Source organism: Mesoplodon bidens, assembly GCF_964165515.1.
Source record: "Mesoplodon bidens genome assembly, chromosome: 3".
NCBI lineage: Eukaryota > Metazoa > Chordata > Mammalia > Artiodactyla > Ziphiidae > Mesoplodon > Mesoplodon bidens.
In genome coordinates this window covers 61,475,138-61,490,222 of record NC_138178.1, presented here as the reverse complement: position 1 = coordinate 61,490,222, position 15,085 = coordinate 61,475,138, and the positions used below count along the sequence as shown (strand labels likewise).

Below are 15,085 nucleotides of genomic sequence, written 5' to 3'. Positions count from 1 at the left end.
GTTGTGAAGTATGGGAGGGGGAAATTGGGAATACTCTATTATAAGGCTCTTGTACTACTCATGAAGCAGTACAGTGTTATTTGAAAGTGGACTTGGATAAGTTGTAAATGTATTTTACAAACCTTAGGGCAACCACTAAAGTGAAAAAAGAAGTATAACTGATATGATAAGAAAGGAAAGAAGATGGAATCATTAAAAATGCTCAATTGAACCATAAAAGGCAAAAAAAGACTAGAAGACAAAAATGGAAACAACAAACAAGGGCAACAAATGGAAAAGAGTAACAGATATGTTAGATAATAATCCAGCTTTATCAATAATCACTTTAAACATGAATGGTCTCAATAAAACAATTGAAAGACAGAGATTGTCAGAGTGGATAAAAAAGCAAGACCCAACTACATGTCTACAAGAAACCCACTTTAAACATAAAGACACAGAGGGATTACAAGTAAAGGGATGGAGAAAGATGTTTCATGTTACACTAATCAAAAGAAAGCTGGCATAGCTATATTTCAGATAGAGCCAACTTCAAGGAAAATTGTCAAGGGAAAAAAAGGGACATTACACATACTACCCAAAGCAATCTACAGATTTAATGTGATCCCCATCAAGTTATGCATGACTAGAACAAATAATCCTAAAATTGATATGGCCCATAAAAGATCCAGAATTGCCAAAGCAATCCTGAGGAAAAAGGACAAAGCTGGAGGCATAGCCCTCCCAAACTTCAGACAATACTACAAAGACAATACCGATCAAAACAACGTGGTATTGGCACAAAAACAGACATATAGATCAATGGAACTGAATAGAGAGCCCAGAGATAAACCCACACACCTATGGTCAATTAATCTTTGACAGAATAGGCAAGAATATACAATGCAGAAAAGACAGTCTCTTCAGCAAGTGGTGTTGGGAAAGCTGGAAAGCCACATGTAAATAAATGAAGTTAGAACACTCCCTCACACCATACACAAAAATAAACTCAAAATGGCTTAAAGATGTAAATAAAAGGCATGACACCATAAAACTAGAGGAGAAAATAGGCAAAACTTTCTGACATAAATTGTAGCAATGTTTCCTTAGGTCAGTCTCCTAAAGCAATAGAAATAAAAGCAAAAATAAACAAATGGGACCTAATCAAACTCAGAAGCTTTTGCACAGCAAAGAAAACCATAAACAAACTGAAAAGACAACCTATGAAATGGGAGAAAATATTTGCAAATTATGTGACCAGCAAAGGCTTATTTTCCAAAATATATTTTATAAACAGCTCATACAACTCAATAACAAAAAAGACAAACAACCTGGGCTTCCCTGGTGGCGCAGTGGTTAAGAATCTGCCTGCCAATGCAAGGGTCGTGGGTTCGAGCCCTGACCTGGGAAGATCCCACTTGCTATGGAGCAACTAAACTTGTGCACCACAACTACTGAGCCTGTACTCTAGAGCCCGCAAGCCGCAACTACTGAGCCCACGTGCCACAACTACTGAAGCCTGCGCGCCTAGAGCCCATGCTCCGCAACAAGAGAAGCCACGACAATGAGAAGCCCGTGCACTGCAACAAAGAGTAGCCCCCGCTCTCCACAACTAGAGAAAGCCTGCACACAGCAACGAAGACCCAACACAGCCAAAATTAAATAAAATTTAAAAAGACAACCCAATCAAAAAATGGGCAAAAGGCCTAAATAGACATTTCTCTAAAGAAGACATACAGATGGCCAATAGGCACATGAAAAGCTGCTCAACATCACTAATTATTAGAGAAATGCAAATCAAAACTAAAATCAGGTATCACCTCACACCAGTCAGAATGGCCATCATTAAAATGTCTACAAATAACAAATGCTGGAGAGGGTGTAGAGAAAAGGGAACCTTCCTACACTGTTGGTGGGAATGTAAATTGGTACAGTCACTACAGAAAACAGTATGGAGGTTCCTTAAAAAACTAAAAATAGAGTTGCCATAGGGGGAACAAATCAAGGATTTCCATTTTCACCTCTCATATTCAAGATGTTACTGGAGGAGAATCACATGTCCTAGGTTTCTGAGTTTTATGAATTTAACTTTGGTACTGCTTACTGAGGTTGTGTACTTTAGACATTTGCATAAATTAATAATACAGCATAAGTGGGAATTCCCTGGCGGTCCAATTGTTAGCACTTCGTGCTTTCACTGCCAAGCAGCCGGGTTCAATCAATCCCTGGTTGGGAAACTAAAATCCCACAAGCTGCGCAGCGTGGCAAAACAACAAGAACAAGCAAGAACAACAACAAAAACAAACAGCATATGCTAAAACAAATTAAAGTGCCTAAGGTAGAGCTTTTATATTATACATGATCATTATGAGTGTTGCCACTATGTAGGGGAAAGAACTCTGATCAGAAATCTGGATTCCATCAATGTCTTATTTTTTATATATATATATAAAGAGAAAACTGGACTAGATGTAGCTACACTTTGTTGGGCCCTGTAACTGTGATTATTTCCTTGATTATTTAAAAAATATAAGTAAAAAGAAATAAATATCAAAACACTTAAAAAATATATTGTACTGGAAATTCTAGTCAGTGCAATCAGGCAGGAAAAAAGTACAGATTAAACAGGAGGCAGTAAAACTGTCTTAATTTGCAGATGACATGATTCTTTATGGAGAAAATCCAACTGAATTATACTTTTATATACAAGCAGGAAACTACTATAAATTGCAATTTTTAAAAAGATATAATTTGGGAATTCCCTAGCAGTCCAGTGGTTAGCACTCCACATTCTCACTGCCAAGGGCCCAGGCTCAATCCTTGGTCAGGGAACTAAGAACCCACAAGCTGCATTGTGTGGCAAAAAAAAAACCATACAATTTATAATAATATCAGAATTTTGAACTTTGACAAAAGATGTGAAAGACAAAAAATATTTTGAGAGAAAGTAAAAGTCTAAATAAATGTAAACATATACTTTGTTCAAGGGGCAGAAATCTCAGTTTTGTTAAGATGTCAGTTCTCTTCCAAATTTGTCTACAGATTCAATACAATCCCAGGAAAAATCTCAGCAGGCTATTTTTGTTTAAGAAATTGACAAATTGATTCTAAAATTTATATAAAATGCAGAGGTCCTAGGATAGCCAAAACAACACTGGAAAAGAACAAAACTTAGAGGTCCAGCACTAACTGATTTCAAGAATTATGGTAAAGCTATAGTAATCAAGGCAGTGTGATATTGGCATAAAAATAAAGAAATCGGATAGCCGCATCCACCAGAGGGCAGACAGCAGAAACAAGAAGAGCTACAATTCTGCAGCCTGTGGAAGCAAAACAACATTCACAGAAAGACAGACAAAATGAAAAGTCAGAGGACTTTGTACCAGATGAAGGAACAAGATAAAACCCCAGAAAAACAACTAAATGAAGTGGAGATAGGCAACCTTCCAGAAAAAGAATTCACAATAATGATAGAGAAGATGATCCAGGACCTCGGAAAAAGAATGGAGGCAAAGATCAAGAAGATGCAAGAAATGTTTAATAAAGACCTAGAAGAATTAAAGAACAAACACCTAGAGGAATTAAAAAATTAACAGAGATGAACAATACAATAACTGAAATGAAAAATATACTGGAAGGAATCAATAGCAGAATAAGTGAGGCAGAAGAACAGATAAGTGACCTGGAAGACAGAATGGTGGAATTCACTGCAGCAGAACAGAATAAAGAAAAAAAAAATGAAAAGAAATGAAGACAGCCTAAGAGACCTCTGGAACAACATTAAACGCAACAACATTTGCATTATAGGGGTCCCAGAAGGAGAAGAGAGAGAGAAAGGACCCGAGAAAATATTTGAAGAGATTATAGTCAAAAACTTCCCTAACATGGGAAAGGAAATAGCCACCCAAGTCCGGGAAGCGCAGAGTCCCAGGCAGGAGAAACACGTTGAGACACATAGTAATCAAAGTGACAAAAATTAAAGGCAAAGAAAAATTATTGAAAGCAACAAGGGAAAAATGACAACATACAGAGGAACTCCCATAAGGTTAACAGCTGATTTCTCAGCAGAAACTCTACAAGCCAGAAGGGAGTGGCACAATATATTTAAAGTGATGAAAGGGAAGAAGCTACAACCAAGATTACTCTACCCAGCAAGGACCCCATTCACATTCGATGGAGAAATCAAAAGCCTTACAAACAAGCAAAAGCTAAGAGAATTCAGCACCACAAAACCAGCTCTACAACAAATGCTAAAGGACCTTCTCTAAGTGGGAAACACAAGAGAAGAAAAGGACCTACAAAAACAAACCCATAACAATTAAGAAAATGGTAATAGGAACATACATATTGATAATTACCTTAAATGTGAATGGATTAAATGCTCCAACCAAAAGACACAGGCTGGCTGAATGGATACAAAAACAAGACCCACATATATGCTGTCTACAGAGACCCACTTCAGACCTAGGGACACATACAGACTGAAAGTGAGGGGATGGAAAAAGATATTCCTTGCAAATGGAAATCAAAAGAAAGATGGAGTAGCAATACTCATATCATATAACATAGACTTTAAAATAAAGAATGTTACAAGAGAAAAGGAAAGACACTATGTAATGATCAAGGGATCAATCCGAGAAGAAGATATAACAATCATAAATATATATGCACCCAACACAGGAGCACCTCAATACATAAGGCAACTGCTAACAGCTATAAAAGAGGAAATCGACAGTAACACAATAATAGTGGGGGACTTTAACACCTCACACCAATGGACAGATCATCCAGACAGAAAATTAATAAGGAAACAAGCTTTAAATGACACACTAGACCAGATAGATTTAATTGATATTTATAGGACATTCCATCCACACACAGTAGATTACACTTTCTTCTCAAGTGCACACAGAACATTCTCTGGGATAGATGACATCTTGGGTAACAAATCAATCCTCAGTAAATTTAAGAAAACTGAAATCATATCAAGCATCTTTTCTGACCACAATGCTATGAGATTAGAAATCGGTTACAGGGAAAAACACGTAAAAAACACAAACACATGGAGGCTAAGCAATACATTACTAAATAACCAAGAGATTATTAAAGAAACCAAAGAGGAAATTGAAAATACCTAGAGACAAATGACAATGAAAACACGACGACCTAAAACCTATGGGATGCAGCAAAAGCAGTTCTAACAGGGAAGTTTACAGCAATACAAGCCTACCTCAAGAAACAAGAAAAATCTCAAATAAACAATGTAAGCTTACACCTAAAAGAACTAGAGAAAGAAGAACAAACAAACCCAAATTTAGTAGAAGGAAAGAAATAATAAATATCAGAGCAGAAATAAATGAAATAGAAGCACAGAAAACAATAGCAAAGATCAATGAAACTAAAAGCTGGTTCTTTGAGAAGATAAATGAAATTGATAAACCTTTAGCCAGACTCATCAAGAAAAAGAGGGAGAAGACTCAAATCAATAGAGTTAGAAATGAAAAAGGAGAAGTTACAATGGACACCGCAGAAATACAAAGCATCTTAAGAGACTACTACAAGCAACTCTATGCCAATAAAATGGACAACCTGACAGAAATGGACAAATTCTTAGAAAGGGATAACCTTCCAAGACTGAACCAGGAAGAAAGAAAATACGAACAGACCAATGACAAGTAATGAAATTGAAACTGTGATTAAAAGTCTTCCAACAAACAAAAGTCCAGGACCAGATGGCTTCACAGGTGAATTCTATCAAACATTTAGAGAACAGCTAACACCCATCCTTCTCAAACTCTTCCAAAAAATTGCAGAGGAAGGAACACTCCCAAATTCATTCTTTGAGGCCACCATCACCCTGATACCAAAACCAGACAAAGATACCACACAAAAAAGAAAATTACAGACCAATATCACTGATGAATATAGATGTAGAAATTCTCAACAAAATACTAGCAAACAGAATCCAACAACACATTAAAAGGAGCATACACCATGATCAAGTAGGATTTATCCCAGGGATGCAAGGATTCTTCAATATGCGCAAATCAATCAATGTGATACACTATATTAACAAATTGGAGAATAAAAACCATATGGTCATCTCAATAGATGCAGAAAAAGCTTTTGACAAAATTGAACACCAATTTATGATAAAAAACTCGCCAGAAAGTAGGTATAGAGGGAACCTACCTCAACATAATAAACACCATATATGACAAACCCACAGCAAACATCATTGTCAATGGTAAAAAATTGAAAGCATTTCCTCAAAGATCAGGAACAAGACAAGGATGTACACTCTCGCCACTATTATTCAACATAGTTTTGGAAGTCCTAGCCATGGCAATCAGAGAAGAAAAAGAAATAAAGGGAATACAAATTGGAAAAGAAGAAGTAAAACTGTCACTGTTTGCAGATGACATGATACTATACATAGAGAATCCTAAAGATGCCACCAGAAAACTACTAGAGCTAATCAATGAATTTGGTAAAGTTGCAGGATACAAAATTAATGCACAGAAACCTCTTGCATTACTATACACTAACAATGAAAGATCAGAAAGAGAAATTAAGGAAATAATCACATTCACCATTGCAACAAAAAGAATAAAATACCTAGGAATAAACCTACCTAAGGAGGTAAAAGACCTGTACTCAGAAAACTATAAGACACTGATGAAAGAAATCAATGATGACACAAACAGATGGAGAGATATACCGTGTTCTTGGATTGGAAGAATCAACATTGCGAAAATGACTATATTACCCAATGCAATCTACAGATTCAATGCAATCCCTATCAAATTACCAGTGGCAATTTTTATAGAACTAGACCAAAAAATCTTAAAGTTTGTATGTAGACACAAAAGACCCTGAATAGCCAAAACAGTCCTGAGGGAAAAGAAACGGAGTTGGAGGAATCAGACTCCCTGACTTCAGACTATACTACAAAGCTACAGTAATCAAGACAATATGGTACTGGCACAAAAGCAGAAATATAGATCAATGGAACAGGATAGAAAGCCCAGAGATAAACCCATGCACCTATGGTCGACTGATGTATGACAAAGGAGGCAAGGATAAACAATGGAGAAAAGACAGTCTCTTCAATAAGTGGTGCTGGGAAAACTGGACAGCTACATGTAAAAGAATGAAATTAGAACACTCCCTAACGCCATACACAAAAATAAACTAAAAATGGATTAGAGACCTAAATGTAAGACCAGACACTATAAAACCTTAGAGGAAAACATAGGAAGAACACTCTTTGACATAAATCACAGAAAAATCTTTTTTGATCCACCTCGTAGAGTAATGGAAATAAAAACAAAAATAAACAAATGGGACCTAAGGAAACTTAAAAGCTTTTGCAAAGCAAAGCAAACTACAAACAAGATGAAAAGACAGCCCTTAGAATGGGAGAAAATATTTGCAAACGAATCATTGGACAAAGGATTAATCCCCAAAATGTATAAACAGCTCATGCAGCTCAATATTAAAAAAACAAACAACCCAATCCAAAATCAGGCAGAAGACCTAAACAGACATTTCTCCAAAGAAGACATATGGATGGCCAAGAAGCACATGAAAAGCTGCTCAACATCACTAATTATTAGAGAAATGCAAATCAAAACTACAATGTGGTATTACCTCACACCAGTTAGAATGGGCATCATCAGGAAATGTACAAACAACAAATGCTGGAGAGGGTGTGGAGAAAAGGGAACCCTCTTGCACTGTTGGTGGGAATGTAAACTGATACAGCCACTATGGAGAACAGTATGGATGTTCCTTAAAAAACTAAAAGTAGAATTACCATATGACCCAGCAATCCCACGACTGGGCATATACCCAGAGAAAACCATAATTTAAAAAGACACATGCACTCCAATGTTCATTGCAGCACTATTTACAATAACCAGGTCATGGAAGTGACCTAAATGCCCATCGACAGACGAATGGATAAAGAAGATGTGGTACATATATACAATGGAATATTACTCAGCCATAAAAAGGAACAAAATTGGGTCATTTGTAGACACGTGGATGGATGTAGAGACTGTCATACAGAGTGAAGTAAGTCAGAAAAAGAAAAACAAATATTGTATATTAACACGTATATGTGGAACTTAGAAAAATGGTACAGATGAACCGGTTTGTGGGGCAGAAATAGAGACACAGATGTAGAGAACAAACATATGGACACCAATGGGGGAAAATGGTGGGGGGACGGGTGGTGGTTGTGGTGGGATGAATTGGGAGATTGGGATTGACATATATACACTAATATGTATAAAATAGATAACTAATATGAACCTGCTGTATAAAAAATAAAATTAAGTTAGAAAGAGAGAAGAAAGAAATGGGTCAATGGAATGAAATAGAGTCTGGAAGTAATCATGTAACATAAACATACAATTAATTTTTGACAAAGGCAGTTCAGTAAAGAAAGGGTAGCCTTTCTCAACAAATGCTGCTGGAACAAATGGATATCCATATGTAAAAATATTTTTCTTAGTTAACTTGATCCATACCTCACACCATACAAAAAATTATTTAACGAAAATGATTCTTAAAACTAAATGTAAAACCTGATGCTATAAAAACTTCTAGAAGAAAACATAAGGGAAAACTCCTTGTGTCCTTGGTTTAGGCAACAGTTTTTTAGTTATGCTACCAAACCCATTAAATAACAAATTGATAACTTGGTCATCATAAAAATTAAAACTAAAAACTGCTATTGAAAAGTCACTGCTAAGAAAATGAAAATACAAGCCACAGACTGGGAGAAAAATCTTTGCAGAGTATAACTGACAAAGAACTTGGAACTACAATATCTAAAGAATTTCCAGGACTTCCCTGGTTGTGCAGTGGTTAAGAATCCGCCTGCCAATGCAGGGGACATGGGTTCAAGCCCTGGTCCGGGAACATCCCACATGCTGCAGAACAACTAATCCCATGAGCCACAACTACTAAGCCTGTGCTCTAGAGCCCACAAGCCACAACTACTGAGCCTGTGTGCCACAACTACTGAAGCCTGCACACCTAGAGCCCGTGCTCCGCAACAGAAGCCACCACAATGAGAAGCCCACGCACCACAACAAAGAGTAGCACCTGCTCTCCTCAACTAGAGAAAGCCTGAGCACAACAATGAAGACCCACCAGAGACAAAAAATTTTTAAAAAATTATATAAAATAAAAAAACAGAAGAAAACCATTAAGAAAATAAAAGAAGCTATTAAAAATCAGTATAAGTAAGAATTAGAAAAATTCAGAAATGTGATAATTGGAAAAAATTAAGATTTTAAAAAGTAAGCTTACAAAACTCAGGAAAAAGAATAAACAAAGTTATTTCTGAAATGAAAAGTAAACTAGAATGGGGGCTTCCCTGGTGGCGCAGTGGTTAGGAATCTGCCTGTCAATGCGGGGGACATGGGTTCAATCCCTGGTCCAGGAAGATCCCACATACTGTGGAACAACTGAGCCCGTGTGCCACAACTACTGAGCCTGCATTCTAGAGCCCACGAGCCACAACTGCTGAGCCCACACCATGACTACTGAAGCCCGCGTTCCTAGAGCCCATGCTCTGCAACAAGAGAAGCCACTGCAGTGAGAAGCCTGTGCTCTGCAACAAAGAGTAGCCCCCACTCTCTGCAACTAGAGAAAGCCTGCACGCAGCAACAAAGACCCAATTCATCCAAAAAAATAAATAAATGAATAAAAATCTAAAAAAAAAAATTTAACAGAGCCTCAGGGACCTATGGGATTCTAAGAAAAGATCTAACATTCTTGTCATCATAGTCCTGGAGAAAAAGGTAAAAAAGATGAAAAAGTACTTGAATGGCTGAACACTACCCAAATTTAGCAAACCCCAAACAGGATAAAGGCAAAGAAATCCACTTCAAGACACCACATAATCAAACTTCTGAAACTAAAGACAAAGAGTAGAATTGCAAAAGCAGTGAGAAAGAAATGACACCTTACCTATCAGAGAAAAACAACTTGAATGATAATAGATTTCTCATCAGAAACTGTGGAAGCCATAAAGAAATGGTACTTTTTTTTTTTTTTTTTTTTTTTTTTTGCGGTACGCGGGCCTCTCACTGTTGTGGCCTCTCCCGTTGCGGAACACAGGCTCCGGACGCGCAGGCTCAGCGGCCATGGCTCACGGGCCCAGCTGCTCCGCGGCATGTGGGATCCTCCCGGACCGGGGCACGAACCCGTATCCCCTGCATCGGCAGGCGGACTCTTAACCGCTGCGCCACCAGGGAAGCCCCAAGGTACATTTTTTTATGTGCTGAAAGAAAATAACTGTCAAGCCAGAATCCTGGGACTTCCCTGGTGGTCCAGTGGCTAAGGTGCCACTCTCCCAATGCAGGGGGCCTGGTTTTGATCCCTGGTCAGGGAACTAGATCTCACATGCCGCAACTAAAAGTTCACATGCTGCAACTAAAAGAGCCCACATGATGCAATTAAAAGAGCCCGTGAGACTTCCCTGGTGGTGCAGTGGTTAAGAATCTGCCTGCCAATGCAGGAGACACGGGTTCGAGCCCTGGTCCAGGAAGATCCCACATGCCATGGAGCAACTAAGCCCATGCACCACAACTACTGAGCCTGTGCTCTAGAGCCCAAAAGCCACAACTACTGAGCCCGTGCTCTAGAGCCCACAAGCCACAACTACTGAGCCCATGTGCCGCAACTACTGAAGCCCGCACGCCTAGAGCCCGTGGTCTGCAACAAGAGAAGCCACCACAGTGAGAAGCCCGCGCACCACAACGAAGAGTGGCTCCTGCTCTCCACAACTAGAGAAAGCCCGTGTTCAACAGCAAAAACCCAATGCAGCCCAAAATAAATAAATAAATAAAAAATTTTAAAAAGAGTTCGCATACCACAACTAAAAGAGCCCGCATGCTGCAACTAAAGATCCTGCATGCTGCAACAAAGGTTCCGTGTGTCACAACTAAGACCCAGTGCAGCCAAATAAGTAAACATATTTTTTTAAAAAGCCGGAATCCTATATTCAGCAAAAATAACCTTCAGGAATGAAGGGGAATTCAAGATACCAATATTTTCAGATGAAGGAAAACTTAGGGAATTTGTCACCAGAACAACTACATTAAAAGGATGGCTAAAGAAGTTATTAAAATGTAAAGGAAATGATAAAAGAAGAAATTTTAGACTATCTGGAAGGAGGAAAAAACAATGGAAAGATGAAAATATGGGGGGACTTCCTTGGTGGTCCAGTGGTTAAGATTCCACACTCCCAGGGGGAGTGGATTCCACATGCAGGGGGCATGGGTTCAGTCCCTGATCAGGGAACTAAGATCCTGCATGCTGCACAGCGCAGCCAAAAAAATTTTTTTTAATAAAATAAGATTTTAAAAAAAGATGAAAATATGGGTAAATATAATAGGCTTTATGGCTCTTCTTGAGTTTTCCAAGTTGTTTTTGAATAATATTGATGTGGTTCTCAAAGTATGTAGAAGACATAGTTAAGACAATTATATTATAAATGAGGGAAGATAAAGGGACTTAAGGTAGGTACACTTTCTATACTTCACTTGAACTGGTAAAATGTCAACACCAGTAAACTTTGATGTGTATGTATAATGTACCTAGAATAAGGAACAAGTAATCCTTAGGAAGATAGTAAAAAAAAAAAACCCAAAAACCAGAGATATGAAGGACAGAGGGAACAAAAAGAAGACAGAAGATTAAGTGGCAGATTTAAGCCCTAACATTATTGATAATTACATTAAATGTAAATGGTCTAAATACAACAATTAAAAGACAAAGACTGATGGCCTGAATTTAAAAAGTGACCCAACTATATCTTGTCACTTCAAATATAACAGTATAGGTAGGTTGAAAATAAAAGGATGGAAAAAGATATACTATGCAAACATTAACCAAAAGAAATCAGGAGTGGCTATATTAATATCAGATAAAGTAGATCTTAGAGCAAGAAATTTGTCAAGAACAGAGAATGATATTACATAATGATAAAAGAGTCAATCCTAAATGTATATGCACCAATCAACAGAGTTGCAAAATATGTGAAGCAAAACTAATAGAACTGAAAGGAGAAATAGATAAATTAATAATTACAGTTGTAGACTTCAATACCCATCTCTCAACAGGTGATAAAACAAGTAGCCACAAAGTCAGCAAAGATACAGAACTCCACAACACCATCAACCAACAGGGTCTAATCAGCATTTACAGAACAATCCACCCAGCAACAGCAGAAAATACATTCTTTTCAATCACAAAAAAACTCACATTTACCAAGATAGATCATATTCTGAGGATCACAAAACCTCAACAAATGTTAAAAAAATTGAAATCATACAGAGTATGTTCTCTGACCACAATGGACTCAAACTAGAAATCAGTAACAGAAAGATAACAGGAAAATCTCTAAACACTTGGAAACTAAACAATACACTTATAAATAAAAAGAGGACGTTTCAAAGAAATTTTAAAAAATACATCAGGCTCAGTGAAAATGAAATGTTCTGGCAACCCATTCCATAATCAGGTAATTATAAGGAGTAACTTCTATTAAAAGTCAAAAAAGAATTTTAAAAAATCACAGTTTATTTCTGAATTTGAATATTGTTGTAAGAACATTTTATTGATTCCAGCTGCTACTGCTGCTCTTGAGCAGTTTCTTAGAATAGTCAATGGAATTGACAGGTTAGCAATTTTACTGAAAGAAGGTAAGAAAAAATTAATGAAATAAACATATAATTTATTATATTACTTCTCCGAACATCACTGACCCATCAAGAGAATACTCAGACATGAGCAAGAGTAATAAAATTCTATCAGGTCTGATATTTTGCCAACTTTCAGTCATATAAAAACAGCTTTACACATATTTTTCATTTTTATTATGAAAGTGTATTTGTGGAAATAAGAAGTGAACATATTTTATTTAACAAATTGTAACTTGATTTATATCTTTTAAATATTTAGATACACATTATGTCTGTTTTTCATTACTTCTCTTGCCCTGGGCCCAGCAGATGTTAGGGGTGGGCCTGATCCTAACCTCCTTGACCCTCAGACTCTCAGCTTCTTTTTCTGGAAAAGGAGGATAACACTCCCGAGCTCACGAATTCGGATGAACTAGGCACCTGAGCAAATATGGCTAATATAAGTTCCCTCACTCTCCTGATGAGGAATTCGTGTTCTAGGAGTGTTTTGGAGATTTTGTTTTGTTTTTCTTTCTTTAAAATTTTATTTTTATTTTTTGGGGTGTGCACGGGAGACGAATGTGTTTATGCACGGGAGTCTCGTGGGTAAGGAAGTGGTTGAAAACACCGAAGGGAGAGTTGTGTGATAGGGCGGGGTGGGATCGGCTCCGAGGAACTGGCTTTGGTAGTGGGAATGGAGAAGAGGAATCCCCATACGCCCCCGCAGGAAACGCTCCAATGATTGGAGGTGTGTGTGCTTGTGTGTGCCGGTGTGTGAGGAGGGGGTTATCTCTGGCTCCCGCAGACATCACCACGCATGACGAAGCTACTTCCCCTCACGCGGTCCAAGGCGCACACGCGCGATCCACGGCCACGCCTGCACACACTCGACACACACAGGGTAACCGAGGGTCCGGTTGCCATGGCGAGCAGGAGCGCGAGAGCCCTGCCGCCCCGCCCGCCCCCGGCCGAGCCCGGTCAACTCCATCTCTGATTGGCCGCTGCTTCCTCATTATGCAAATCATTTGCGTAGACCCGGCGGCCAGCTGCCTTACGTCATCAAACACGGGGGCTGGGGCTCGGGGCTCAGCTCCGGGAGAGCTCGGGCGGGAGCCCAGAGAGCGAGGCGCGGGGACCTGAAGCCAGACCCCAGCATCCCGCCGCTTCGGCCCGGGCCTGCCCCGCCCCCTGCCCCGCCCTTTTCCAGCCCGCCCCACCCTTTCTACGCCCCTCCATCCGGACCCCGCCCCCGGTGCAGCCCCCCGCCCTCGCTGCCCGTGTCCCGCCCCCTCCCCCCCTGGCCCTCGCCACCGGTCCAGGGAGGGGACGGCGGGACAGGCGGGACCGGCGGGAGGGCGGACCGGGCGGGAATATGGCCGCAGCGCCCGGAGGGTCTGCGCCGCCCGCCGGCCCCGGCCCGCGCCTGGGTTTCAGCACCGCGGACAGCGGCGTCGGCATGAGCGGGCTAAACCCGGGTCCTGCCGTGCCCATGAAGGACCACGACGCCATCAAGCTCTTCGTGGGGCAGATCCCGAGGGGCTTGGACGAGCAGGACCTCAAGCCGCTGTTCGAGGAGTTCGGCCGCATCTACGAGCTGACGGTGCTGAAGGACCGGCTCACCGGCCTCCACAAAGGTGCGCGGGGGTCAGCCCAGCCCAGCCCAGCCCAGCCTGCCCAGCCCTGCCCAGCCCCATTCCGATTAGAGTGCGGCCCAGCCCAAATCCCAGCCTCAACCCCAGCCCCAACCCTAGCCCTACCTAGAGCCAGTCCAACACCAGTCTAATACCAGCCCACTTCAGCCCAGTCTTCTTCCCAGATCACAGAACCCCCAACCCAGAATTTTCTCTCTGACATCCTCCCTCTGATCATCACTCTGGTCCCGACATGTACTCCACTCTAACCTCCAACTCCCTACCCTTCACGTCTCACAGCCCAACACTCCTCGCCTTTCAGCTGGACTTCCCTCTGTCCCTCCCATCAGACATCTCAAATCCTGGAATTTGGAAACTTATTCCACCTTCTAGGTCTCTGACACCTTCAATCTCCCAAACCCTGGACCCAATCATTCCTGAACCACCATCCCTCCACCCCAATCTGGTGCCACCCCACTCAGGCCTAACCACCTTCACACACATTTTGGGCTTGCACCCCTCATTCTGGCCTCCAAGACCAGTCAACCCCCAGAACCTTCTTTTGATTCACACTGCCAACCTAAAATCTCACAGACCCAAACTCTCCCCTTCTTCAGAACCCATGCCTGTCTAAGTCACAAAATCCAATTCCCCTCCCAGGAGGCTCTCAGCACCAAATTCCGCCTTCATGCTTAACAATAGCCCCAATCTCTCCTACTCCCATCCAGAATCCTAACACTGTCTTCCTTTTCTGATCTGAGTCCAGAACTC

The 15,085-nt window shown here is 40.3% G+C and overlaps 2 protein-coding genes across 2 annotated transcripts in view; one reads left to right on the top strand and one right to left on the bottom strand.

Moving 5' to 3' along the window:
* The window catches only part of BBS4 (Bardet-Biedl syndrome 4), a 426,848-nt gene that overhangs the window by 291,192 nt on the left and 120,571 nt on the right, over positions 1–15,085 (bottom strand). The gene's annotated exons all lie outside the window — the stretch shown is intronic.
* The window catches only part of CELF6 (CUGBP Elav-like family member 6), a 30,296-nt gene continuing 29,182 nt past the window's right edge, over positions 13,972–15,085 (top strand). Inside the window, exon 1 of the mRNA XM_081228022.1 lies at positions 13,972–14,317. Coding sequence (XP_081084148.1) covers positions 14,056–14,317 — 262 coding nt within the window. The 5' untranslated portion in view covers positions 13,972–14,055. The remainder of the gene's footprint in view (positions 14,318–15,085) is intronic.